The sequence below is a fragment of the Cyanistes caeruleus genome, chromosome 4, assembly GCF_971803275.1.
Source record: "Cyanistes caeruleus chromosome 4, bCyaCae1.hap1.1, whole genome shotgun sequence".
Lineage (NCBI taxonomy): Eukaryota > Metazoa > Chordata > Aves > Passeriformes > Paridae > Cyanistes > Cyanistes caeruleus.
This window is the reverse complement of record NC_141704.1, coordinates 62,533,579-62,559,660: the sequence shown is the minus strand read 5'-3', so window position 1 is coordinate 62,559,660 and position 26,082 is coordinate 62,533,579. Positions and strand designations below refer to the sequence as shown.

At 38.9% G+C, this 26,082-nt stretch overlaps 2 protein-coding genes and 1 long non-coding RNA gene across 11 annotated transcripts in view; 1 reads left to right on the top strand and 2 right to left on the bottom strand.

The window, feature by feature from the left end:
• The window catches only part of PACSIN2 (protein kinase C and casein kinase substrate in neurons 2), a 65,215-nt gene extending 64,946 nt beyond the window's left edge, over positions 1-269 (bottom strand). For 3 of the 6 annotated variants that reach the window (XM_086885192.1, XM_086885193.1, XM_086885200.1), the window contains exon 1: positions 1-269. In XM_086885192.1, the coding sequence (XP_086741318.1) occupies positions 1-144 (144 nt within the window). In that variant the 5' untranslated portion in view covers positions 145-269. The other 3 variants (XM_086885194.1, XM_086885198.1, XM_086885201.1) reach the window with 3 other exon arrangements.
• Positions 232-16,212, top strand: LOC111929383 (uncharacterized). Of its 2 annotated transcripts, none has more exons than XR_002864685.2 (2): positions 232-575; positions 882-3,971. It is a non-coding gene; the product is annotated as an uncharacterized LOC111929383 (long non-coding RNA). The 2 variants fall into 2 exon arrangements; XR_015285734.1 differs by lacking the exon at positions 882-3,971 and adding an exon at positions 13,213-16,212 and having other exon boundaries at positions 270-575.
• On the bottom strand, positions 8,375-25,514 carry TTLL1 (TTL family tubulin polyglutamylase complex subunit L1). 3 transcript variants are annotated; one of them, XM_086885219.1, is made up of 12 exons: positions 25,405-25,431; positions 24,147-24,227; positions 23,926-24,032; positions 22,271-22,403; positions 20,866-21,074; positions 19,466-19,646; positions 18,245-18,379; positions 17,977-18,085; positions 14,087-14,230; positions 12,271-12,357; positions 11,022-11,185; positions 8,375-9,518 (listed from the first exon to the last, which is right to left on the bottom strand). In XM_086885219.1, exons 4-12 carry the CDS (start codon positions 22,381-22,383, stop codon positions 9,389-9,391), a joined length of 1,272 nt encoding a protein of 423 aa, XP_086741345.1. In that variant the 5' UTR covers positions 22,384-22,403; positions 23,926-24,032; positions 24,147-24,227; positions 25,405-25,431; the 3' UTR covers positions 8,375-9,388. The 3 variants fall into 3 exon arrangements, with proteins under 3 accessions (XP_086741345.1, XP_023782713.1, XP_023782703.1); XM_023926945.1 differs by lacking the exons at positions 23,926-24,032; positions 24,147-24,227 and having other exon boundaries at positions 8,375-8,691; positions 9,363-9,518; positions 25,430-25,514; XM_023926935.2 differs by lacking the exons at positions 23,926-24,032; positions 24,147-24,227 and having other exon boundaries at positions 25,430-25,514.
• Positions 25,515-26,082: the final 568 nt, after the last annotated feature.

The window sequence follows — 26,082 nt, the reverse complement described above, 5'->3', positions numbered from 1 at the left end:
CTGCAACGCCAGGACCTGCCCGTCGCCAGTGTCCGGCGGGAGTGGGGGTGACGAGATGGCGAGAGCGCGGCGGAACCGACCGGACCCCTGCACTCCGACCGCCGCCCCGCCTGCCCCCTGGCGCCCGCCCAGCCGCCTTCCCATTGGCTGAGAGCCCGGGCAAGCTCCCGCTCCGCAGCCGCCTATTGGCTCCCCGAGACTGCCAATCAACGCCACTTCCTCGTCGGAGGCAGTGAGGGGTGGTGCGCGTGCCCGCGGCCGGCGCGCGCTCCCCGGCGGCGGTCGGGGACTGCCAGAGCTATGCGCGTGGTACCGCGTCCCCGGACCTGGACCCTACCCGAGCTCACCCTGGGGGGCTCCGACCGCCACCGGACCCGGCCTGGGCTGGGCTCTCCCCGGGGGCACCGGCTGCCCGGCCAGTTCGGCCGCAGCGTTAGCCAGATATCCGAGTGTAGGAAACCGTGGCAGGAGCACGGCGGAACGTGGCACGGCGCGGCGGGAGTAACACTGCGTTCGTGTCCCGTTTCCACTGCGCGGCACCGTGAACAAGCAAATGCCATTTCCCGAAGCGAAATGTGAGTGAGCTGACAGATCGCGGGAAGTGTCGGGGACTTTTCCTTGCCTAGCAGCGGTGCAGGCGGCGATTCCGCTCCGCACAGCGCGGTGCGCTCCGCCGGCACTCTGGCACCGGGAGCGCCCGCTCGGGGCCGGGCTGGGTCGGGCTCGCAGCTGCCCCGCGCACGGGATCAAGGACAGAGCCACCTCTGGCATGGCACTGCTGGTTTGGTTACACCGCTCTCCGCGGAGCTCCGCGGTTCTCGCCCAGTCTCAGACCTGTTACTCTCGCCTTCGCCTATCTAAATCGGATTTATTTGTTTTAGACAGAGGACTGTTTCAAGTTCCAAGCAGCAGCCACCACGGTGACCTTCTTTCGTCCCTTCAGCCTTTGCCTTCTCCGCTGCTAGTTTCTGCATTTCCCTCCCATCTGCCTTTCTCATCACTGCTGTGCCTCCCGCGCTGGCCTCGGGGACAGCCTGGTTTGAGGACAGCAAGAGCTCTGGATCACTAAGTAGGGCTGCAAAACAGTCCTAAGATTACTTTCCTCTTGGCCGTGTTTCTTATACAAGTCCGCATATAATCAGATCGATGCCAAGTCTTCCTGTACTCGTTCACTCAGTCTGTGACTCATTAACTTCAGTTCACTTAGACTAGTTCAGTAGAATTGCAAGACCATAGCACTGGCATAAAATTTATCTTCTGAATGTCCTGGACCAATAGATTTGAATTAATTGCTATTAACATTACTGTGAAATTTGGTCAGGCTGGTAAGCTTCCTAAGATTGAACATGATTTCTCCCTTCCCTTGTCTCCCTTTCTTCATTATCCTCTGTTAAAAGCTAACAGTTAACATTTGAGAGGAGAAATCTTGTAATTTGTTTCTTAAACTTCTGACTAGAGCTGCACTTTGGTTTTCTACAGTCTTATTAATGTGAGATAAAGCTTTCTTTACAGCACACTACAAGGGACATATACAATCATAAATAGAGCTCTTTCTGTAAGGAATTAAGCTTCCATTTTGCCTAGAGCATTGTCAAAGCTGGAAATTCTCTGTGCCGGAACACTTAGACTTTCTTCAATCTAACATCAAAACATCTCTTTGTTTGCTCTGACTTGTTCAAAGATGGAAGAAACAGAACCGGAATTCAGTGTAAATCGTAACAGTCCCTGGCAGAACAGAGTTCATACTGTGATGAAAGGGAATTCTAGTTTGGCAGAGGACAAAACCTGCAGCCTGGAGCGGACTGATGCAGAAAATCCCCAACTATTCCACGCAGAGTTCATTGAATGCCCACCACCTTGTGCCCCAAAATCACCCCACTGTGCACAAACCCAGTGCTGATTGCATCTGTGCTACTCCCTGTGAAAACCAGAATCCACGTTCTTATCTTAGGCCAGTTTTACAATTACTGTAAAAGGAGTAAGAAATGTATCTTCAAGTCCTGAGTCTGGTGGCACAAACTAACAGTCAGTCTTTTAACAATGAAGAAAATACTCTTCAAATCAGCTATTCCCATGTGTTGACTTTGGTAGGCTGATGTACTGCTTATACATTTAGATACATATAATAACATATAATTATATATATTACATTATAATAAGTGCATGGAAACTGTTAACAATTTATTACTCTATTTACATGTATTTTACTGCAGTTCCATATATGCACTTACTATACCTTTTATATATATAATATAGAATGCACACACACATATAGGTACAATAAATTTAGCCCTTGTGACATAGTGGAAAGGCAGTGTGTTATTTTGGGAGTTGTCTTCATATGGAATTTGGACTGGTTCTGGCTTCCAAGGGAATGGAGATTGACCAAAAGTGAAAAATTTGCACATTTTTGTACAGACAGCTAGACTCAGATTTTAGTACAACTCGAGAAATAACAATTGTGTTTTCCAATGTTTCACTTAAACATCTTTATAATTCAATTAGCATCTTTATAACTGCTATGAAACATATTTATAAATGCTATGAAATCATAATTTTGAAGATAAAAAGTCAGATTATTAGCTGGAAAAAATAAAGCTTACCAAAAGGCAGTTTTTACAAACATCTTAACTTTGGAGGTTTCTCAAGGCACCACTTTAGGGAATAGTATTTTCAAGCTGCTGAATATTCTTTTCTGCTTGCAAGATGTTTTCTATCCTTTTGACACTTAAATGAAGAATGCCTGGACACTTTTGGAAGCCAGTAAGACAGTAACTGTTATCAGAGTTTTGAAAACACATTTTTAACTGCCAAGTTTTTACCCCATTCCAAGTGTGGCATTTGAAACAATTTGGAAGCAACATTATTAGAGCCACCTTAGCATACTTTTGGAATCAGCACTATTGCTCTTCCTGTGAAGAAAGCAGAATTTGCACTGGGGTTAATTCACATGCAAGTACAGTAATTTGACTATATTACTTACAGTAATACAGTTTAATGTCAGCATAAATATATAGAGGACTTGAGGCTACATGCACTAAGTAAATACATACATGTACTCGAAAAGCTGCTTGGGCAAATACACCTCAGTGGTTAATAAAGTATTATTTTCTTTCAATTTATCAAATGTAAATTAGTTTTATGTATATTCAAAGATTAAGTTTTTCTCATAGTGAATTAGAAGTGGTCTAATTATAGCTATCATCAGGTGATGCAAGATCCCAGCAAGATGACAATATTATGATGCTATAAATAATTTACTTATGTAGAGAATCACACTTTACCATATTAATAACTTTAATTTTAGTATTTTGGTTTTTTCCCCTAAGTATTAAAAAGCAGTTTTTCTCTGCACATTTTCAGTTATCTTAAAAATGTGACATCCAGTGAAAGATTACCAAAATCTTTTTCCTTAGAAGAACAGCTGACAGTCTATCCAGCCCCACTGGTAAGCATTTGATTCAGACTGTTAGGAACAGGACAGGAAGTTTGGGGGGGGGAAATAAAATCCTCCCATTTTAGATAAGTATCCCACGGTTATTTTAATTTTAACACAATCTGTTTTTATATATACTTCTTGTTTCTTCTGCTGTCCTCAAAAATTCCATGTGTCCTTTAGGCACTGGTACTTTCCCTGTAAAGAAATTCTGTCTCTTGCCTTCACTCAGAACAAATTTTGTGTTTCTTGACTGCTGCCACAACATTTCAGCATTCTCTTCAAACCCTTTCTCTCTTGTTAAGAAACTCCATATATTATAACCTTTATTTACACTTTAAATGTAAATTTAAATCCTGGACCATATTTTGATTGCAAATGTAATGCTGTTAGTGACTACAGGCCAACCAATGATAACAAATTTCAGATTATTAAATTTAATTCCACTCAAATAAATTAATTTCACCTTTTCACTGCCCAACTTTTTTTTGAAGGGAAAGAACCTCACAAATAAAAGCCATGTTCTTGTCTGCAATATTTCTTGTTGTCTCCTCATTTTTCACACTGCTGTTTTTAATTACTGTTTCATACTGTCCAAGTTTTCTATTTGACAGTTGTGTATGAGTACCTCATATGTGAATGACTGGCTTTTAATAGGTATGAAACTGGAGAATTATGAAGGCATAGAAGACTTTCTGCCAATAGTAAAGGTATCTATGTCATCACAGTAACTGGGAAAGTTCAAGTATGGACAGCTTGCCTAGGCTTTGATGGCAACTTAAAAAAAGTGGAAAAACATAAGAGTCTAGCCCACACAACTTCCTACAACTCAGTATAAACCAACCAGTTTTTCTAATATGTTCCTATTTCCTCTTAATAATAAAATTTTTACCAAAACTGAGGCTGCAGTCAACTTCTCCCAGCTATCCACACTTATTTTCTGCAGAGAAGACAGTAATAAAGTTTCTGGTTTTGTTTGTTTTTTTAATTAAGAAGCCCTTCAGGTCAGCATGAATGGATACCTCTGCACCACAAGACACAGAGTCCTTCCCACTGACCCAAAACCTAGAGTGAACTCTTGTCATAAAGCAGTCACAGAATGTCAGCTCCCTTCTGTAATTTCCATCCAAATCAACAGAACAGCAACTGCTTGAGCAACAGCACCAGTTCACAGTGACATAGTAAAAGGCCTTCCTTTACCACAGATAAATGAGCTCTGTCTGACATTTCTGCTGATGAAATGCAGGGCTATATATCTTCTGTGAAATGTCTATTGTTTTGCAGTTTATAGCAGGAAGTGAATCAGGAGACAGGTACATTTTAGGCAAAAGTTCTATTGTAAAGCCAACAGTAATGAAGTAGCTTTACGAATAATACTGTTTTCTTTTATACTAATTAAGTTCCTCAAGCCATGTACAGAAGCTATTCTCTTGGAATCTTATTAATTCCTTCCATGTCAAAGAATTAATAGGGAGAAAGGTTAGAGCCCAGGAAACAAGCCCCACTATTCAACTCTAACAATAAACTCTTTCTACAGTGATGCCATTACAACAATTCCTGTAGCTGTTTAGAGCCTGTCCATTTAACTTTTCATGCAATACTATCCTTACGCCAGGGAGCACTGGAACATATAAAGAACAGTATTTTAGAATTAAGACACACACTTATATCAGCTCTGCCTAGCAAGTTATTATACTAGCCAAAGTCAGAACTTTTGAGAACTGTTATTTCTGATTTATTTTGCTCCCCTGAAAGCCAACAGTTTTTTTGTGAAATATATCTGAAGAATGACTGGCCCAAGGCCACAGTTAGTTACTTAGTTCTAAGAGCTTGTCTGCTCACAGTCACTCAGATTTAAGCCCTCTCAGTCAGTTGAAACAGGTTTTTTGGAGAATCAGACTCCAGCAAAAAGAGCTACCTTACCTCTGAATGAGAGCATCCACAAGAGGTTTGTCATCTTTTATTATACATGTCAGCTTTACTCCTGTAGTCAATTCCCCTTAACTCCTGCAGCAGACACCTGCCTCAAGTGAGGAACACATCTTCCTCATCACCTCAGTTCCAGCTCTTAGCAGAACATGCCCCAGGCTCTCACCAGCCTGGGCACCACTTGATTCCATTAGTTCTGTCCTATTTCAGCAAGATATTTAGTTAAAGATGCAGAAGAGAAAAGATGAAGATTTTATCTCTGAGTAAGCAAATTTCCTTTCCAGTTTCTCTTCCTCCTAACTTGATTTTCAACTTTACCTTTCAAGACCAGGCACAAACCAGCATCTCACAGCATAACATCCACATATCACCCTCTTCCTCCTCCCACAGAACTATTAGCTATGACTACTTTTGTTTCCTTGGCAACCTACAAGTCTGCAGAAAAGCTGTTTTATGCACACTCATCCCAGCCAACACATTCTTTCCTTACTCATATTCCTTCAGAGAATTTTTCAATGAGTCTTAAAAACAGACATTATGTAGCAGCAGAGCTTCCTAATTTTGAGTTTGTCAAGAACATTTCACTTGCATACACAAGGTCTCAAGTTCCGCATAGAAAAGGAAGAATTGCTGCTCACAGTTTTTTTTCCTGGGGTTTGTGTTGTGGCTTTAAGCCCAGCTGGAGATGAAACACCATGCAGCCACTCACTTAGCTCCCTCTCTTCCCCTTCCCACACTGGTGGAGTGGGGAGGAGAACTGAATTAGAACTTGTGCATTGAGATAAGAATTGTTTAATAATTGGAAGTAAAATAAAATGCAATAATAATGGCTAGTAGTAGTAGTGGTAGTAATAATAATGATAACAGGGAAAAAAAGCACAAGTGATGCACAATACAACTGCTCACCACCTGCACACCCCCTCTTCCCAAACCCAAATCAGCCCTGTTGAGCAACTCCCCCAGTTTAGAGACTGGCCATGACATTTCATGGTGTGGAACATCCTGGCCAGTTCCAGTCACCTGTCCAAGCTGTGCTCCTTCTGTGTACCTCCTCGCTGGCAGAACATGAGACAACACAAAAAAAATAGTCCTGGACTTAGGATAAACACAACTTAGTAAAAACCCAAAACATCAGTGAGTTATCAACACCATTCTTATTCCAAACCCAAAACAGCACTGCAACGGCTACTGAGAATAAATTAACTCTATCCCAGTTGAAACCAGGACAGTTTAGTACTGATAATCAGAAAACCAATCTTAGTATACTGAAATTCCATGTTACTTCAGTTTTGTTCCTTAAAATTCCCTTTACATACATAGGTTTTTATATGTTGGGAGTGAAAATATAATTAGGCTTCAAACTTCAATCTCTGCAAAAAGCCTGTCAAGAAAAGGAATGAGGAGAAAGCAGTCTGATATATATAATCACTAGACTATTGTTTTTAAAAAGAAAATGCAATGTGATCAGGAAGAGAGAGTCACTGCATTTGCAGTGTCTTTGAATTCTTGCTCTTTAAAGGGAACATTGCATGACTAAATCAATGTTTGGGTCAGCAAGATAAATTACTAGTAATACATTGGTTGGAGATAAAACTAATATGTGGTATCAACATTTGAAATCTTAATTCTAGTTCTGAGATTGTTTACTACATAGTCAAAAATTCCTAGCAGGTTTTTATTTTCTGGTTTTTCGCCCTAGTTAGTAATGTTTCAATGCTTTTATTTTGAAGTAGTACTGATAATTTACTAGATATTTCACAAAGATGTTTCATCCTCAAGGATTTGAAATATGCTCTCCCAATACTCCACTGGGACAGAGAGAAGGATTTGAATGTTTAAAACTGATAGGTCTGCTGCAAAAACATTTTCCATATAAATTGCTTCTTTACAAATACTTTATTTTACTGAGTGTCTCTGCTATACACTGGGACAGAAATCTTTGAAAGCAACTGCAAGATTTCCAGTAATGACTTTTGAAATACTGAATACTGAGGATGCAAGTTTAAATGAGCTGACCCTTTCCAAGCCAGCAGAAACCCCCTCAACAATTAAATAAGAATATTCAGTATTAGTAATATCACAGATAGTGCCATTAGTATTTTGTGTTGTTAATGTCTATGCTCTGGAGGCCCTGATTCAATTCACTGCCTACCTGCAATAACACCACTGGGGTGAGACAATGTAACCCTTTGTCGTCCCTGAGGCACAGTGCCACACCTATGTTATGTTATGTTACCTGTCAACCAAAAATAAAATCATACTACAAAATACTATATACTACAGGTCCACAGTCCCTAGGGCTGTTCTTACTTCCCACTTTATCCCTAACAGGTAGTTAGGGGTAAAACTAGAAACATCTGCCCACTAAATACCACATAATTAAAACAATACTACTGATGATTAACACATCTAACTACACCTTTACTTGTAGTAGCTTGCCTGTCAAGGCTCAAATATACAAGCAAGACTCAGAATTAGGAACTGTGAAAAACCAAATCAACCCTCCACCACCACCACCAATAAACCCCACACCAAAAAACCCAAACAGAAAATCCCAACCCCAAAATATGAGACCTGGAATTTAGGTGAGTTTTACCATTCTGCAGTGATCATCTTGCCTTTGCCTTACTTATTTCAAGAGTCAACTAGAGTATGCTTTTGTACTGGCCAGTGTGAAGATTCAAGTCTGATGAAGAGAGAATCAGTTAGATTTTATTTTAGTGGAATATACAAGATCAATGGAGATTATGCTCTGAGTGATTCAGCCTACACATTTCATTCTTACTGCAAGCTTAAACCCCAGATTCTGTGTAAGGGTATTGGTCAACCCAGCCCACATCTTCCCTCCTTCCCCAACACAAGCTGCTTTTGCCAGACTATGTTCAACTGTCCCAGAGACCACTGTTTGGTGCCCTTTTCTAGGAAGACCTTCTAAAGCAGGTGAAGTGGTGCAGTTGCAGGTGGTCTTCCAATATCTGATGGAAAGTCAAGTGGAACAAACACACCAAATCACAGACCCCACTAATTTATTTATACACTTTGCTGTTAGAAGACTGAATACCCATTTTTATCTTTTGCTCCTTAGTTTTGCATCTCAGTTTTGGTAGCTAATCATCACAAATTTTCTTATCATAGCTACCAACTTGCCATATGCAACAGTATTTTTGTTAAATAAAATATACAAAAATATGCAGGTATTTGACGTATGTACATGCATAAATACACTGAGACATTCTGGTGCAAATCAAGATTTATCATCAGCTTCAAGCAGTGAGATTTATCACAGTATCTGGTTGTTCTGTCTGTTTTCTGCAGACACGCACTATCTAAAAATAAAAATAAATGGCTAATGAAGCAGTCCATCAATATACCATTGAAATACTCCCTCAGTCCATAAAACTTCCTACCTTTAAAGAGTTAGCACCTCAGAACACTTAAAGGAAATAAAAACTCCCAACCCTCTGCATACAAAGACTTGCTTTTCAATTTATTAATACTAGTTATAAATCAATAGCTGCATTTACTGGCAATAACCTCAAGTACATGTACTGCTATTTTTTTCTAGTTGCTCTTCTTTTACTACAAGAACCTGAACCATCACTGTGAAAATATTAATACTTACCACCATCACCCTTTTATAGAATCCACAGCTCATTTATTACAGGCAGGAAGGGATAGGCTACTAGAGGAAATAAATACTATCCAGAACAGCAAGGAATTTCTTTCAGAATGCACATTTTGAGTTGCCAGCTTTATAATGAAAGTTCTTGATCATTATTGAGAATTAGTTTATACAAATTGTATAAACATAATTGTATAGATATACACACTCTATATGAATTGTAATAATTATCAGGTCAGTGTATGTCTAATACAGTTTCTGGGTTTTGAGTATTTGCTTCACTTTTCAAAGGCTGTTTTGTCTTTTTCTACATGCAATGTAGCAAAACACAGGAATCTATTCCAAAACTTCAAGTTATTCTTGACGTCTTCCTACCAAGAGTGCAGCTGTTTTTTCTGTCATCACTTCCATGTGGTCAGGACAGGCTTTCCTGAATCTCTTGCACGGCTTCCTTTGACCCCTGTGGACTGTCCAGGACGACCCCGTGGGTCACGATCAGTCCCATCGCTCTGTGCCATCTCTTCATCATATCTGGAGGTAAGGAAATCCCTTCAGTGCCTTGCCCTGCTACACAAACAGCAGTGGGTCCTGTATATTCTACTTCTACATTCTATTCTGTTTACTATTTAGAACTGGAGTTTGATACCAACTGTTCACACAGCTTCATGCAGGCATAGCAAGACATGCAACTGTGATTCTATGAATCTATAATTTTACAATACAGATCATCTTAAATATCCTTAGCCTCTGTTTGAAAGAAACAAGTCATCTGGCAGCTTTAGCCAAATTCCTGAGTTTTTAAATTTCATGACTGTGAAATTCCTCATGTACTTCTGCAGGTCTGTGGTAAAGCAGAACATCATCCAGTTGCCAGTTTAAATAACTCCTGAGTTATTGCTTCTAAGGAAGGATTGTTAGCTGCAGCATTAAAACTCCAGTGTTGCATCACAGAGAGAGAAGGGAAAGAATGAGGTGAACTAAACAGCCATGTGATCAAACAAAATGCATTTGATGTATTTGGCGACACAACCACAGTGATGAGTGATTCTATAAATATCTAAATCCATTATAGCCTCAGATAACCTTAGAATAAACTGACATTTCAGCTGCTATGCAAATTCCAAGCAGAATTTGGTTATAGATAAGTAATTAAGAAAAGATAATACTAAAAAATGTTTAGGAAAATCATAATATATACTAACACTGTTTTATAGGTATTCATAGCTACCATGTATATAACATTCATTAAATCTTAATTCCTAATTCAGACCATTTATATTTAACTGCTTTTACTACTATAGAGAAAAAATATTTGAGTATGCACATAGTGGATCAGCTATGTACATAAATGCATTCCTGACATACTGAGCAATTGCACCACTAGTTCTAGAGAACCTATCCAAACATTTTCTCAAAAAAGATGAGAAACTGTGTCAGCAGTATGGTATTGAAATATCAGTGTTCTTCTGCATAAAACAAATCAATCCTATATAAATTTTGCAGACACTCCTATATAAAAAACTCATTTCCTTTATTTCTCTCTATATAATACAGATCAAGGAATTAAAAAAATATCTGACCATTTCATTATTTATTATTACATTAAGAATTACACGACTCAAGAGGTATCACTTCTATGAACTGAGAGAAAATTTGCATGGAGTAACTTTTAAACCAGAACCAACTATTTTAACTGTTTAAGTACCATGTATATATTAGGCTCCATTCAATTAAAGTTCTGCACATGTAGAAGACATTCTCTTTGCTTCTGTCCCTCAGTTCTAGCTGCTGGAAGCTCAGAAGCTGCACCCAGGGGCTTATAAGACAACATTCTCTCTGGACATGAGGCAAGGGAACTCTGCTTTAATGTGCTCCCACCTCCAGTGCAGCTCCAAAGAATTGAAGTGGAAGTTTGTGCCCATTTTTCATATGAGAATGAAGTTCACCGTATCTTTTTGGTCTACATTACACATCAAAAAAAAGTGCGGTGACAGAAGAACAATGGCCTTTAGATGAAACACTGACAAAACTTACAAGACTTCATAATTGCCTAGAACCTCTTTTGGTGGAGATTTATTCCATTTGCAGTCAGGAATTTCCCCATTAGGCACAGCAATGTTAAGCGTATCATTAATAAGATTATACTTCAAGATGCGATCATTAGCAGTGCTGGAAGTAAGAGATGGCGAAGCATTAACCTACAAAAGGAAAAAAAAAAATCCCATCAGTTTTTAGAGTGTTATCCAAACAGCATGTGTGATGTCTGTGTGTACTGTAAGGGAAATTGAGCCTTGGTGGCCCAAAGCACATCTTTCAGTTCCTCAGGCACTGGAAGGAATTCCCCACTTTTTACTTAGACAGGAAAGTACCACCCTGTTAAGTGTCTGCCGTGTCAGCCTGAAGATTTCTGTTAAAATGAGATTCACCAGGGTGAATCAGACAAGACAGAATTTTTGTTTAATTTTCTGTTTACCTGATTACAAACCCCATACATTAGAGTGCTTAAAATTTTCCCACTTCACATGAACAGCTGTTACACACAAAAGTCTGTGGCTCTCTTCTGGGTAAACAACTTTAAGTTATTATCTGAGTTCTCCTGTTATATTGTGAGCTGGAGGGGGCTCTCTATTCTATCTCATTTAAATTAAACCATTTAACATATCTTTATTCCACACTTATTTTGGAGAAGTAGTATCAGAACAATAAACAAGTAACTTATTTTTTTATGAAATTTAGATTTAGATTGAGAAGGAAGAAGGATGGATAAAATTTATATTGAACATACAGATCTAAAGTTAATACACCAAAGAGAAATTAATGTAAAAAATAAAAAAGCTTTCCAAATATCCTAGATTGCCTTTGTATGCCCCTTTTGTTTCCTCTCAACCTCTAACATTAATGCCGTGACAGCATTTAAAAATTAAATTTGATGTTAGGCTCCATCAAGTCAATGCCCACTTTCCAGGTACTGATCCAGTATTAAACAGGGCTGCTAACATTCAGACTGCCTCTGAAGTGCAGTTGTATGGATGCCCTGTATTTAGAAACCAAAGCAGAAAGCCACAAACAAATAGAAACAAAATAAAAATAGGAAAGAAAAGCACATGCTAGCTTGGTCATCACATGACTTATCTCACTTTCCAATGTTTTTCTTAATTCACTTACCTGATAAACAAAAAATATTATTTAAAAAGAGGAACACTGAAGAGACTACATTGAAATCTACTTAGTTTTGTTTGTGAAATTAGAAGGAAGTTTTTTCCTGTATTTTATAAAAACTTACCTCAATTAGCCAGGGCTTAAGCTTGTCATCAATGATAATGTCATATCCATAACACTCAAAGCAGTGTTTATCATTATTCATCACAGGCTGGGGAAAAAGAAAAGACAGTAATATGTATTAAAATCTACTCTTCAGTAAGTAACTCAATTACACACTTTCTTTGCTACAAAACACATGTGATAACATCAATCTTTTACAACACTTTTCAGTGCCGTAAGTCAAATATAAGCTTGCTAACTAGTAGGTTGTAGCACTGCATCTTATTTTGAGGCTGTGTGCAAATAATTAAGTACTAATGATTACATTGATGCCAAGTATTAAGTTAATTTCCCATTATGATTCCAGAGTGAAAATAAGTCTTTTTATGCTTTGCTGAAGTAATAAGTATACTTAAAGCCTGTGTGCATCAGGAGAAAACAGAAAGTTTGAAAATTTACAGCTTCATATAATTGTGAATTCTTTAAACTTTAGAAAAGCAATTCAAAGATCTTTCTTTTATTTTGCTGCTGTAACTATGCAGAAATTTTAGGTCAAACAATTACAAAATACATTTTAGAATTATAATTACTCAAGGAAACTACAACCCCAAAGCCAAGAGAGACCAAGAATCAAGTTGCTTAGATGCACATCCTCTAGAGAACCAAGAGCTTTCCAGCAACTGTTAAATATTTGCAGTATGCATGGTATAATACTTCTATGTGAATCTCATCAGATCTTTTAGAGAAAACTTTATGAAGGTTTCTGAGATGTTTTCCCCATGACTACTAATGAAGCTTTTCATTTCTTCATGGACTGCAAGGGGGAAGGAGGAACAAGAATCTAATGACATGTGCCATTGTAAGAAGGACAGAGGAATGGCAGATTTCATCCTCCATCATTTTCATCACTTTTCCTCTTCTAAGGTTCTGCTAACATTTGAATATATCCCTTTTCTTCTCCCAGGTACCTTCAGATATGATTGCACAGCAGAAGCCAGGTTAAGCCATGCTTCCCCAGCTCCCACTGAGCCTAGCTGCACGACCTTGTCCCTGTTTTTCGAGCTGATTCTGGTCTTCATCTGCTCCTTCCATGACTCAGCTCTTTCCCCTGGCAGAACACCAAGCCATCAATAAAGCAAGGTAGTAATTGTCAGTGCTCAAGTGAGCTGATTCAGCTCTAAACAGTGCCAGCACAAGCCCAAAAGAGATGACAAGACAATGTACTTAGGACCAGGAGAGTCCTTGTCTACAGTGAGCTCCTCAGTTACGCCAGCTGACTCCCAAAGTGACACCTGCCCTGTAATGTGATCATAGAATACTACCCAAACACTAGAAAGTCACTCAAGCAGAGAACTGGCTACTGCTTTTTTTCATGATAACTCTGTTACTTGTGTATAGAAGTGGTGAAAGTACATTATGTAACTCTGATGAACTAATAGCCTTAGGTTTCCTTTGATAAATTGTCCTCCAGAGATCTTTTTTTCTTTGACACATTTGTTATTGCTGGAATGACATCACACATTTTGGCAGAAGCTAATACTATTCACAAAGGCAGTATCAAGTCATATTAAATCATTTACAAATCCCTCAAAGAAAAAGATTCACTCCTTCAAATATCCACAGACAACTCAACCTCCTCACTCACCACCCAAGATTCAGTTCCCTCAAAAGATATCAAGAAATCAAAAGATAAGAGAGCTGTAGAAATCAGCATCAACACCATCATTCAAAGAGCAGAAAATAGATGAAGGGGTTTGAATGGCAAGCTCACTTCCATGGTTATGGGAAGCCTGCATCTGGAATGCTATCGCTGGCAGCACTCCAGGAACAGCACTCACCGCAACAGCCTTCAGGGACTGCACAATTATCCAGTGGATTTCATCAAACAATTTGTTGGTGACTTCCTTTCCACGGGTGCTCTCCAGATACAGGCGTAAGTTACTCACTGTCCACTTGCCTCCATGGATATGGTTGTAATCATCCTGAAGAGTTAAGGAGTTCACTCAGTATAAGATTTTGAAGTTGTTCAGTGTTGGGGAAGATGAAATAATGATACCTTATGAATATGATTGTTTAGCAAACAATTCTGAAAATATGAAACCTAGGATTGAAATAGAATTGAAAACTGGCTTTGAGCTATAGGATATTGAGTGCTAGTTACTATATAATCGAAGAACAATAGCCTAGCCAGCTGAAAGAGAATCCCTGTTGATGAAAACAATAGCCTCCTGCTGATAGTGAATCCAAAGGTGAAGCAGAAAGAGAAAAAATTGAAAAGTAGCTTTTAGAGTTTAAAATGTAACATTGTATAGCAATGTAGTAGTTCTTATAGGCTATATGTAAATTCTATAGAATGTGTGTCGTATATTGGTTGGTCACTAGGAATTAGAATATTCACTACAGAAAAAGATATAATGTATTGTAACAAGAACTTCACTCTCTTAACTTCTCTTAACTTCTTACCTTCTCTTACTTCTCTTATTTCCACCTCTTAACCGCTCCTACTCTCTTATTTGCTTGTCTCTTACTCTCTTAAGCTCTTCTCTTGATTTACTCTCTTAACTTCTCTGCTCTTACCTGCTCCTCTCTCAACTTCCTCTGCTCTTAACTCGCTCACTTCCCCTCTCTTAACTTCCTCTCTCACTCCCCTCTCTTACCCCATCTTGCCCCTCTCTCTCTACCCTCTTAATTACCTTCACCCTTCATGCTCCCCGACTCCTCTCTCCACTCTCTCTCTCCCTCTCTGACCATGTTTATGCTGTGGCTGGCAGCATAAATGGATTTCTTCCACCCTCTGCCTAAATAATAAACTGCTTATACCTGAACAGCCTGACCCTGGAGAAGTCTCTCACCGTGAGCCTGTGCTTTCTACACATATGGTTCAGCAGGTTTCTTTCATCCCCAAAGTCCCCTTATACTTACAAGCACTGGTCTAAAAACAAACCTGGCTAATTGCTCTTCCAGCTTTATAAAGCCCTCGGCATAAACAACTGCTTTTATTATAGCTCTAATATGCTTGTATCATACATTGCAAATTAAGTAATAAATCTTTCATAGGCGAGAAAAAAACAACAGATACTTTGACAGTTTTATAGTAAAGAATGAGTTATGATTTGGAAATAGAAGTTTTAAAATGTGAAAGGAAAGAATTGAATGTTTTGCTCCTCTGGGGATAAAGAAAAAGCAATTAATGAGCAACCGCAGAATTTCACTGAAGGTAGCTGTTGAAAAATGTTGAAAGTGTTTGTCTGTGTTTATTTATTTAACAAATACAAGTTGTCTGTTCCCTGGTATCTTCTTAATGGTGCTACTGATAAGCTACATTCAAGAACATAGTGAAATTATACCTGAATTGTTTTTAAAAGTTTAAATTTTCAAGTAGTTCAGTAGAAAACTTCACTAAGTGTTACTGAAATTAAACAAGGGGAAACAGTAGGTTACCTTATATTGTCTTTTCAGAGGCTATCAAGGCTCTGCATTATTTCTCTTTAAATAGAAAGATAAGAGCAAAGAGAGGGTTGTTCATACTGATGGAAAGGCATACATTCAGCCCTCAAGGAACTCTCAGGACAAATGCTTTGTCCCTTTAGAAAGTGTTCTCCTCAGAGCATTTCTGAGAATTAATGATTATAAATTACAAAACACCGAATGCACAGAGCAGAAAAAGGTTCTCAGAAGAACAAATTCTGTCGTCCTCTAGGACAAGGTCAGAGAAGCATCTATCTTATTATTAGGCTTTTTCCTACAGCATTAGTAAATTTGGAAAAACTGCACAGTACAAATAAAGACCTGAAACATGGTTCTCAGGATTTGCTCCATGGAAACAATGTCTTGAGACCAGATTCCAGCAAGTGAACAGAGATCAGTTTCAGCCCTCTTTGCCCTTCAGAACAACAGATTGCAACAACATAGAGCTTTACACAATCACAATTGTTTAATTAAAGACATTAAAAAAAAGTAAAAAGAATTATGTATAAGAATTATTGTTTTGTTTGTATTACACATGCATTTTCCAGCACTTCATCATAATTTGTACAGATTACTGACAGCTCAAATTAGGTACAGTTTTAGAAAACTAAAACTGTACAGTCTAAATGCCTCCAAAGTTACAGGCACATTTAAAACAAATAGGATGGGCAACATAGCTTTACATTAAACTTTTCTTCTGCCTTTCTGCAAAATTGAACAGGTATCAGTGGTTTACAATTTACAAAAAGTTTTTCAAACATTCCAGTAATAATCCTGCATTCTTAGGCTGCTACTTCTATATTCATTTCTGTGGTCCTTTATTCTAAGTGACCTCACCACCACAGTCACTTCTCTTATTTGGGAAAAATCTTGAAGGCCATTCTTTAACTGGTAGAGAAGATGGAAGGGTGAATAAAAACAAGGCAGGCAATGTACCATGTGCTTCACATTTTCACTACTCAACAGCACCAGGATTTTTTCTCTAAGTTATATAGGACCTGCTTTCACAGTAAGTAATTCTCAGTGTGCCCTGTCAAACCAAAATGTTTGAAGCACTTTACAAATCTGAACCTGAGCAATAAAATGTTTGTAGTACTGAAAAATGGCATATTTGACCACTTTCCCTGGTTAAGAAGTACCAACATTATCATTCACATTCGTTGTTACAGCAATATCCAGACAAAAACAGTTCTGCTATACTGCACATCTTATGCAACAGTAGCAGAGAAGGCACATTAAAAGCAAGGTTTCAGTTTAAGATATATTGCATATATCTTGTGTATGACTGCGTGTGTTTACCTACATTAATATAATCAGAGCGTGCGTGTGTGTCCATACGTATTTTCCTAACCATTAAAATAAAGCTTCTGGCATTAGGAAGTGCAGCAATAGAGTTTTAATGACTGTACTGGAGGCATGGTTTGTGAATCACAGACATCCGCTAAAAACACCAAGGGGACAATCATTATCAAGTCAAGGGGACAATCATTATCAAGTCATTCCCTGAAGGAACAAGGCTTAGGAAGTGACACTTTATGCCCATCTGTATCACCCCTGCCCCACTAACCTTCCCTCCCCACTGCTGAATTTCAGTGTATTTTGACGTAAGTCAAAGCTCTCATGTTTCCACATGAATATCAATGGCAAATTACAGGACAGAAGTGTTCTGCAGGCAGAGCTCCAGCTTTGTCCATGCAAGAGGAAGCCACCAGATGGCCAGGCAGCACTTATTTATCTCAAGTTTGCAACTGCACATTCCTTTTGTTTCCCACAGAAGGAAGGCAGGGGCAGGGGGTTGGGGGAACACTGGAAGAAGCTGGAAAGTTCTGTGATGAATAAGTGCTGGAAATAAAAAATTGAATTAACTGCATGCCAGAGAGAAAGGGAAGGGGAAATGAGGAAGGAGATATTAAGCCACTATTATAAAGTACACATCCACATGATTCAAGCTCATTAATTTCACTGTTCAATTCATACGCAAGCAAATTGGCTTTTCAATGAAAGGAGACCTCTGCTCTCAACTACTGTGAGTCAATACTGAAAATGTCACACTCTATTAGACCTTCAACTCATTATCTTGACTTTTGATTTGTGGTTTTCTAAAATTTCTATATTGTATTTGATTTGTGAGTGCAAGGTAAAGTATTTTAATTGCAAGATGATGAAGAACATGACAAAACCTTTTGATTCAAAGTTTTTGGGACAATTTAAGAAAATCAGTCCTGCTGCAAAGGAATATCTAAGCAATCAGCACACTTACCCCATGTTTCTGAATGGCAACATTTGTAAGATGTACAAACATGTTATCCAGTTCACTTGTACTTGGTGTGTATTTCACTGTGCAAAACCGGCAAAATCCAAGCTTATACCTTAAATGTAAAAAGTTATTAAATTGTGTTAAATCCCTGTAAGAAACAAGGAAGTGAGCATCCTAGGATATCCTGTGCAGGTTATGTGTCTTTGTCCAACATTATTTTGACTACACTGGACATTATGTCTAAACAAAACACAAAGACATGTAACCTTACATGTAACATCTCAGTGGACGATAGGTAGAGACCAAAACATAGAGACGAAGATCAAATTTCTTTCCACCAATTAGTAAGGGATTGTTGATGTAGAGTGAAATCACATAGGCTTCTTTGGAAGACTGAGACACAAACCTGAAAAATGCAAACCATGCCTCACAATATGATATTTGCAACAATACAACCCCTGAAGTCTTTCACTTCTTTAGAAGTGTTCTGTAAATTCTGAGTCAACTAAAATCTTGTTTATTTCGCTAAGACAATGTATAACGTTGGGGTGGTTAATAATATTTGTTATCAGGCCTTATATACAAAAAAAATTATACTTATATACCATAAAAAAGCTGAAAATACTGTACAGATGACCAAGATCAATTACCCATTTAAACTCACACAGCAGCTGATCAAGCTATTCAGAATGTAGCCAACAAGCCAGCCTTTTTCCCTTGAAGAGAATTTAGAGCTTGGCAAGGTCCAGACAAGCAAAAAGAATGTAGTGCAGTACCTTCATTATTCAGGGTCTTGTACTACTGGAATATTTGCATATCTGCTTGGTGTGCAATTGCAAACCACTGTGAAAAGTTAATATAACTTTCAGATTGTGACATTCTTCAGATTCCAAATTCAAATGAGGGGAAAAATACTCAAATGATATTCAGACAGTCACTTGATCAGAGGAAAAAACTTTAGTTTTGTGATCAAAACTCCTAGTCAGAGAAAAACATAAAACTGCTAACCTATTTCATCTATTTGTAAGGAGATCATCAAGACGTATATTATTTTGTGTTCCAAAAGGAAAATACATTTATTACATAGAAATGCAGTCTTCCTTTGTACTAGTTTAAAAAGTGATTTAATATATATTAAGCAATTATTGAAATTGCTGAAGGGAAGATTTTTTCTCTTGCTTCCTGTTATTTAATACTGTGAAGCAGAACAATTTCCTTCTGAGCAAGTTTTTCCCCAACAACACCGAAGGCAATTTTATTAAGAATATTAACTGAACAGTTCTGCCTACCTCCTCATACTAAAACAAGTTGTGTTATAACCTGTTGAAGGAGGAAGCCAGGTAACAACTGAAATTAAAGGCAAACCTAACTATAAAATGACAAAGCAATAATAATAATGGAATATTTTTCCCATGCATCAGACCATCAGCATGTTGATATAGTTTGCCCAATTACAGAAAGTACGGTAAAAGGTTAGGTTTTAAGAACTTACGAAGATGTTTTGCTGTCTCGAGACCATTTTTTAATTTGGGAGAGTTTATTGATTAGAAATATTCCTTTTCCTTGAGCTTTGCCACAAGGTTTCATAATCCATGTGCTGGAAGGATTCTTTCTGAATTCTTCAACAAAGAGATTATAATCAGCAGGAAGCATAAAAGTCACAGGAACAAAATCTGAATTAAGAGGGGAAAAAACAGTGCACAATTAAAGAGACTCTATCCGAAACGGCTCTTGACACAAAGACTGAAAAGTTCTGTATTTTCAGTTTTCCAGTCTGGCATGATCCATCTTCATTAAGACCCACGTTGCTTTTTATCTTATTTACATCCTGGTTTTTACTAAAATAATTGAAAAATGTTGCACAATGCTAACTTCATAGATTCTAATTCATGTTTATTATCATTATATATATCATTACAATTATCATGTTATTTATTAATTCAATTAGATTTTCTTCTTCCATTGATATGCTGTACAATTAGAGTATTAGCTACCATTCCAACTAAACAATTAAAATGTCTCAATTTGCTGTATCAACTTTGACCATTCTTTATCATTCTCTGTGCAGGCAAAAATCCCCTTAGGCAGTGTAATTTTTATTACCATGTGACTCCCATTATTCTTATTTATTATATCTTATTCTGAACTCCTATTATTCTTCTTTGCTCCCACACTCAGTTTTACCATGATTACTGAAACCTAAAAAAAAAACATTTTTCACTTGTTACTATTAAATTATCTTTGCTTCCATCCTTAAAGAACTGCCTTCTTACACAGATGAAGTGTTTTCATTTCACTTATCCAAGATGTAATTCAACTCCACATATCCCACTCTGTTTTACTTCAATACTTTCTGATCATCAAACCAACTCTGCTTTCCTCATTCCTGATCTATTCTTCGTTTAATTTTGGGGTTTGGGTTTCTTGGGTATTTTCATTTTGTCTAGTTTGCTTTTTATTTTATTTTCTAGCAGTCATTATTAGTTCCTCAATTTCTTCCAAATTTCCCCTCTGAAGTGTTTGTTTATTCAGTTCTGCCTAGAGCCTTTCTGCAAGAAGTTTCAGGTTTTGCTCCAGTGTAGTATTTTCACATAATGTTTTTTCACTTTTGAACTAAACTGCAACCCTCTTTCATATGAAGTAGCAGAGCCTTTTGGTTTCACTACAACCTAATTGCAAAGTATCTTAAACCCACCGTTTTCCCTCTCCAAAATAATTTTTGGGAAACTCCAAATGAAGCAAACCCAAAAGATTAACAGAGCACTTCAAGGTAGCCACTTTAATGTCATAACACTCCAGAGGTTCAGTGCTTCATACACAAAAAAGCTGATTTGATTCCAGTTATTGACTCCGTAAGACAGAAGCTGAAAGTTGATAATAAGAAAATCATACCCAAATAAATATATTTTCCATTTTCATCCTTTTCTGCAAGAGGACTTCCTTCTTTCTCAAGTTCTTTTCTGTATCTCTTGATGTTCTTTACCATCAAATCTTTTCTGGTCAGTTCATAGTGGTTTGGGAAATGATTGACAATTTGGTCATCAGAGAGGCGGTATCCAGTTTCCACACTGAACACATTTCTGATTGTTTGGACACTCATCCTGAAACCAAAGCCATACCAAATTATTTCTCTCAAGAAACACAGTTCAGGAAGAAAAATTAGAGATATTTTCACTCCAATTTCCTCCTCTTTTCTCTCTCTCATTTCTCTTTATATATAATATTTTGCTGCAGTGATAATCCAACATGTCCTGAAGTTCTATTAACAAACCAAATGAAATCCTACTGAAGGTGTAATCAGTCCCTCTATCACTACTGAAATGGGTGCAGGAAGTGAGGACAGAAAGATGAAATGGATCCTACTGGACTCTGGCTTGTTGATGGTCAGATCAATCCCCAGCAGGGCCTAAAAATGACTGATGTGCACCCAAATGCTACAGAATCCTCATTGTAAAACTGTTAATTCACATTCTTGAAACTCACCTTTCCTCTTCAAAAAAGCCACAAATCCAAACTACTACTGACTGCCTTGCTACTTGGATTACAAAGGAATTCAAACATATGACTTGAAAACTGGCTAAGAGAGCTTGATAAAAACACCTGTGATGTTTAGTTATATACCAGATGAAAGTGTTGCAGTGACAGAGTAATCAAATCAGTTATCAACTACATTTTTCACAGAAGATAAGAGCAGGGGCACAGATGTAAAGAATTTCCCATATTAGATGTCTCAATGTGAAAATTTAAGAATATTTCCTGAATGCTACCAATCTGCTATATTATCATTTTAGGAAGAAATGAAGAAAACTAACCCAAAACAATACAACCACTCACCCAGCAATTTCCGTGAGTGTTTCCCCACACTCCCAACTGCATCCCAAAAGCATGAGCAATTTATTAGATTCCTGTCCACTTAAATAAGTGGTTCACAAAGGGTACATTTGGCAACACAAACTGCCGTTCTGATGTATTTCAAAGAAACCTCATAAATTGTTTGGTTTATTTAAAGAGTACTGTTTCTGCCAGTTAATAGAATACTACATTCGAGGACAGCAATTCATGGTCTTAATTATTAGACAAACACCAAATGGGAAGTTTATTTACTCTCCTCCTTTTACCACAATCTTATCTAATTTCACATTCACTCTCAGTATTGAAATGTTGAATAATTAGCCCGAATATAAATCATTATCACTAAGAGAAGGAAAGTACAGTTTATTACAGAAGTCTGGACTCTGGTAACAGGGTAAGCCTCCATAACATTGATGAAAGAAATTGGTAATTGTAGCATACTTACCAATAAAAATTCCAGTCTTCATTTTCTGCCACCTGAATCCATCCTCTTTTTTCAAAGTTGTTTATTAGAACAGATTTTTCTATGTCAGTTACCCACTTTACTTTTCCTGCCATTATCCTAAAGCGGAATCAACCTGTTCGTACAGAAAAGTTTAAAGTTGAAAATAGGGGAGGATACAGGTAAGTAAAAGCAGAAGATAAGTGGCACCTAGACAACACTTTCACATATGTTTATTAGTTTAAAACCCAAGGAAAATAACATCTAGGCTCTGACTGATGCATTTCTCAGCTGGACAACTGCACACAAGGGTATCGGTTACAGGGACTATTCACACCCACCACCTTTTATAAATAGGCACACAACATCTGTCTTCCCTTAAATACTACTGACAGAACCCCCTATTCTACACTGGCAATGTTTAAAGAACCAAGAGTGGAGCACAGACATTGTTTCTGACTTATGAACATGTATTTTTGCTTTGTTTTGAAGCAGGAAAGTTCATCTGGATCACACGGTGTCTGTAGACTAAAACCCCATGATTCCAAGAGAAATCCCTTACACTCTCTATGAATAATCAAGATTTGCAGTACCTCAGGTGAGGGAACTAAAGTTACTGACTTTAGTAAGTAGAAGTAAGTTCAACTGATATCATTAAAACCTCACGGGAGGATTTCCTCAAACACTGGGTTGTTAGAAGAGTGATTACAAACTGCACTTCAGCTCCTGACACCAGATGTCACTTTCTGCATTAGATCTCTCACTTGCCCCGGTCAGCTTTTTGTTAGAATCACTTGACCATTCTGGCAGGAAGGGACCTCAGCAAGTCCCCTGGTCCAGCCTCCTGCTCAGTGCAGGTCTGGACAGCTTGCTCAGAGCTTTACCCACTTTTTGAAAAGCTGTAAAGATACAGACAACACAGCTTCTCTGGGCATCCCATCCCACTACCTCACTGACCTAATGGGGGTGGGGGTAGCGAATGTTGTCCCTATATTTTTATTATTTCCCTTATATTTGTTATTTTTACTTACATTACTTTCCCAAGAACAAAACTCACCATACAAAGGAGTGGGAGAGAGCTGGGTTATCACACACCCACAAGCAACACCATCTACTGCCCCATTTACATACAATTTTCCATTGAAAAGTAATTACCTTTACTAAAATCACCTTCACTAAACATAGCAACGTAATTAATAATGTTAATGCAATTTAATGTTAATACAATTTCTGAAAGTAACATGTTGGACTGGAATTCGAGGGGGGGTCTTCATTTTCCAGGACTACATGTGAAGATGTACATTTGCCTCTAAGCTCAGGCCCCTACAGTTTCTTTCTTTATATGGGAGGTATAACCCATATAATCCCACATAGACTATTTATCCTGCTAAATCCTACAAGGCCAAAATGTTTACTAATAAACTTCAATTTTAGAAAGTTTAAGACACACATTTTTTTATTCATGTCGGTAAAGCAATTTGACATCAAGCTTCAATAGAAAAGAGCATACAAAGGCTCAGGGTCTGTCTTCTTGTGTGTGCTTTTATATAACCCCTAGTTCTACAAGGTCATGGTCTTTCTCTGGGCCTTCCAGATATTAGCAGAACAAAATTAAATGAAACAATTAATTTATTTGTATTGAAGTTTGTATGACTCACCATCAGTGACTCATTAATACCACACACCACCTTGCTGTTGGTTTGAAAGTTCAGGGATTAATCTGCTTGCAATACGATTGTCCCTTCACAAGGAAATGCACTAAAGGCTACAATGGTATTAACCAACCACAATGTAAACTTTTCAAAAGGCTTTAAACCAATGTCCTTCATATCTCCAAGCTACCCATGAGGTTCACCAAAATGCAAACCTAACATTATACCTGTTTCTCTTACTCCTTGATCAATTCACACACAGGAAGGTGAGCTAAAATTAAGCCAGAGCTGAACACCGGAGACAGGTTCTACCAGAAATCAAAAGAAAAATTACAAGAGTGCAATTCTTTTCCTGTTTTGGGAACTTGGTGCCTCACAGATCACTCCTGCTACAGGATTGAAAGGATAGTAATACAACAGTAGACTGAAAATTCCTCCTTGGTTTCTGCAGAGTTTGATCAATTTCAGATGATGTTTAAGTGGCCTGTAAACAATATCTTCCTATTTTGTATAAATGGATTACCAGAATGCACAAAAAATAATATCATTTTAATACAATATAATTTTCTAGAAGAATCCTCTAATCTGCAAATAGGTATTTCTAGATAACACTATGAGACTGCGTAAGATAGCTACACATTCAAACTTCTGGTCGGCTGAGATCCTTAGCTTCACAAAACCACAAAGAAGAGCTGCATAACACAGCCATAGCCTGCATATTTGTAGTAAGTCAAATCCTTCACAAAACACCAGAGCTCCTACTCAAGATATAGTAGGTATGTGACAGAGGCACAGCAGGCCTGCCACTTCTCCAAAACACTGCCTTTCCTTCCCAGACTGCTCCCACGGGCAGCAAGGAAGCTTGGCAACAGCCTAACCCCCAGGTGAGACCTTCTGCCCTGGTACAAACTGATGAACCGCGATCCAAAAGAAGCCTGGTTGGCACTACTGCCACTATCAGAAGCCAGTGCTGCTGATGGCAGTTTTCACACCACAAAATATGGTTGAAGCTGTGCCCCTGGCACCCGACCCAGCAACCTCTATTTCCTTCTAACAGTACAAAATGTAACTTCATTATTAAGTTTACTACTGGAAAATCCAGTTTGGCTGTGCAATTAGAGGAGGCCAGCAGGGCCTGCTGCGAGATTCCTTTGGTGTTAGGGAGGAGGAGCCCAAGCCTGAAAGAGACACATGGCTGCGTCTGCGTGGGCGGGGGGGGTGTTTGGTGTGATGGAGGGGCGTGTATGTATGTGTAATGTGTGGTGTGGCGTGTCTGTGTGCATTTGCGGGCTGTCTGTGTGGGGAAAGAGCGGGTGTGTGTGTATGTGTGTGGGGAGTGTATGTGTGTGTATGTGTGCGGGGTATGTTTGAGTGGGTGTATGTGGGACAGGTATGGGGTTGTGGAAAAAGGGGATAGGATTGGGGATGTGTGTGGAGGGGCTGTGGGCGTGTAGAGGGCATGCTGGGGAGGGGATGGACACCCACAATCTGCCCCACGCCCCGCGCTCACCTGCCGGCGGGACCGCGGCCGCTGCTCCCCTCAGACCCGGCCGTCCCCGCCGGACGCCGGCATCGCCCCGCCCGTTCCGGCCGCCGCCCGGGGGCGGGGCTGCTCGGAGCCGCCGCCGGCCATGTTATGTGCGGGCCGGGGCGGAGAGAGTGGCGAAGCTGGGACCTGCATTCCGCCGAGGGATAGGAATGTGCGGCAGTCCCGACGGGAAAGCCCCGAACTCCTCCCAGCCATCTCAGCCTCACCCCCTGCTGTTTGGGACGTTTTGGTCTCTAGCTTCCGCGGCCTGGGCCTGCCCCACCGTCTAGGAACAAGTCCCTAACAAACATCAGGCCATGAGTAAATAGGGGTTTGTGAAAGGCCATTGGGGGAAAAGCCTTCCTGGATGTTACCAGAATATAAAAGCGCCAGGGACACTCAGCTGCCAAAGCTCAAGTCCGTGTTTGAGCCCATAAAGTGTTAAAATGCTCATAACCATACAGCTGCAGGAATATCTGCTTTTGTACGGATACTGTTCAGAGGAAGCAGGCAAACTTTCACCCAAAAATTTCATCACAGAACCCCAGACTGGTTTGTGTTGGAAGGCACCTCACAGTCCATCCCGTTCCACCCCCTGTCGTGGGCAGGGACACCTGCCAGTATCGCAGGTTGCT

Excerpts from the sequence above, each read along its gene's own strand:
- TTLL1 (XM_023926935.2), bottom strand. The coding sequence starts at position 22,383 with ATGGCAGGAAAAGTAAAGTGGGTAACTGACATAGAAAAATCTGTTCTA. Across the intron at positions 21,075-22,270 it reads GAAGACTGGAATTTTTATTG|GATGAGTGTCCAAACAATCA; the intron begins GTAAGTATGCTA and ends CTTTGGTTTCAG. Across the intron at positions 18,086-18,244 it reads CGTCCACTGAGATGTTACAT|GTATAAGCTTGGATTTTGCC; the intron begins GTAAGGTTACAT and ends TTTACATTTAAG.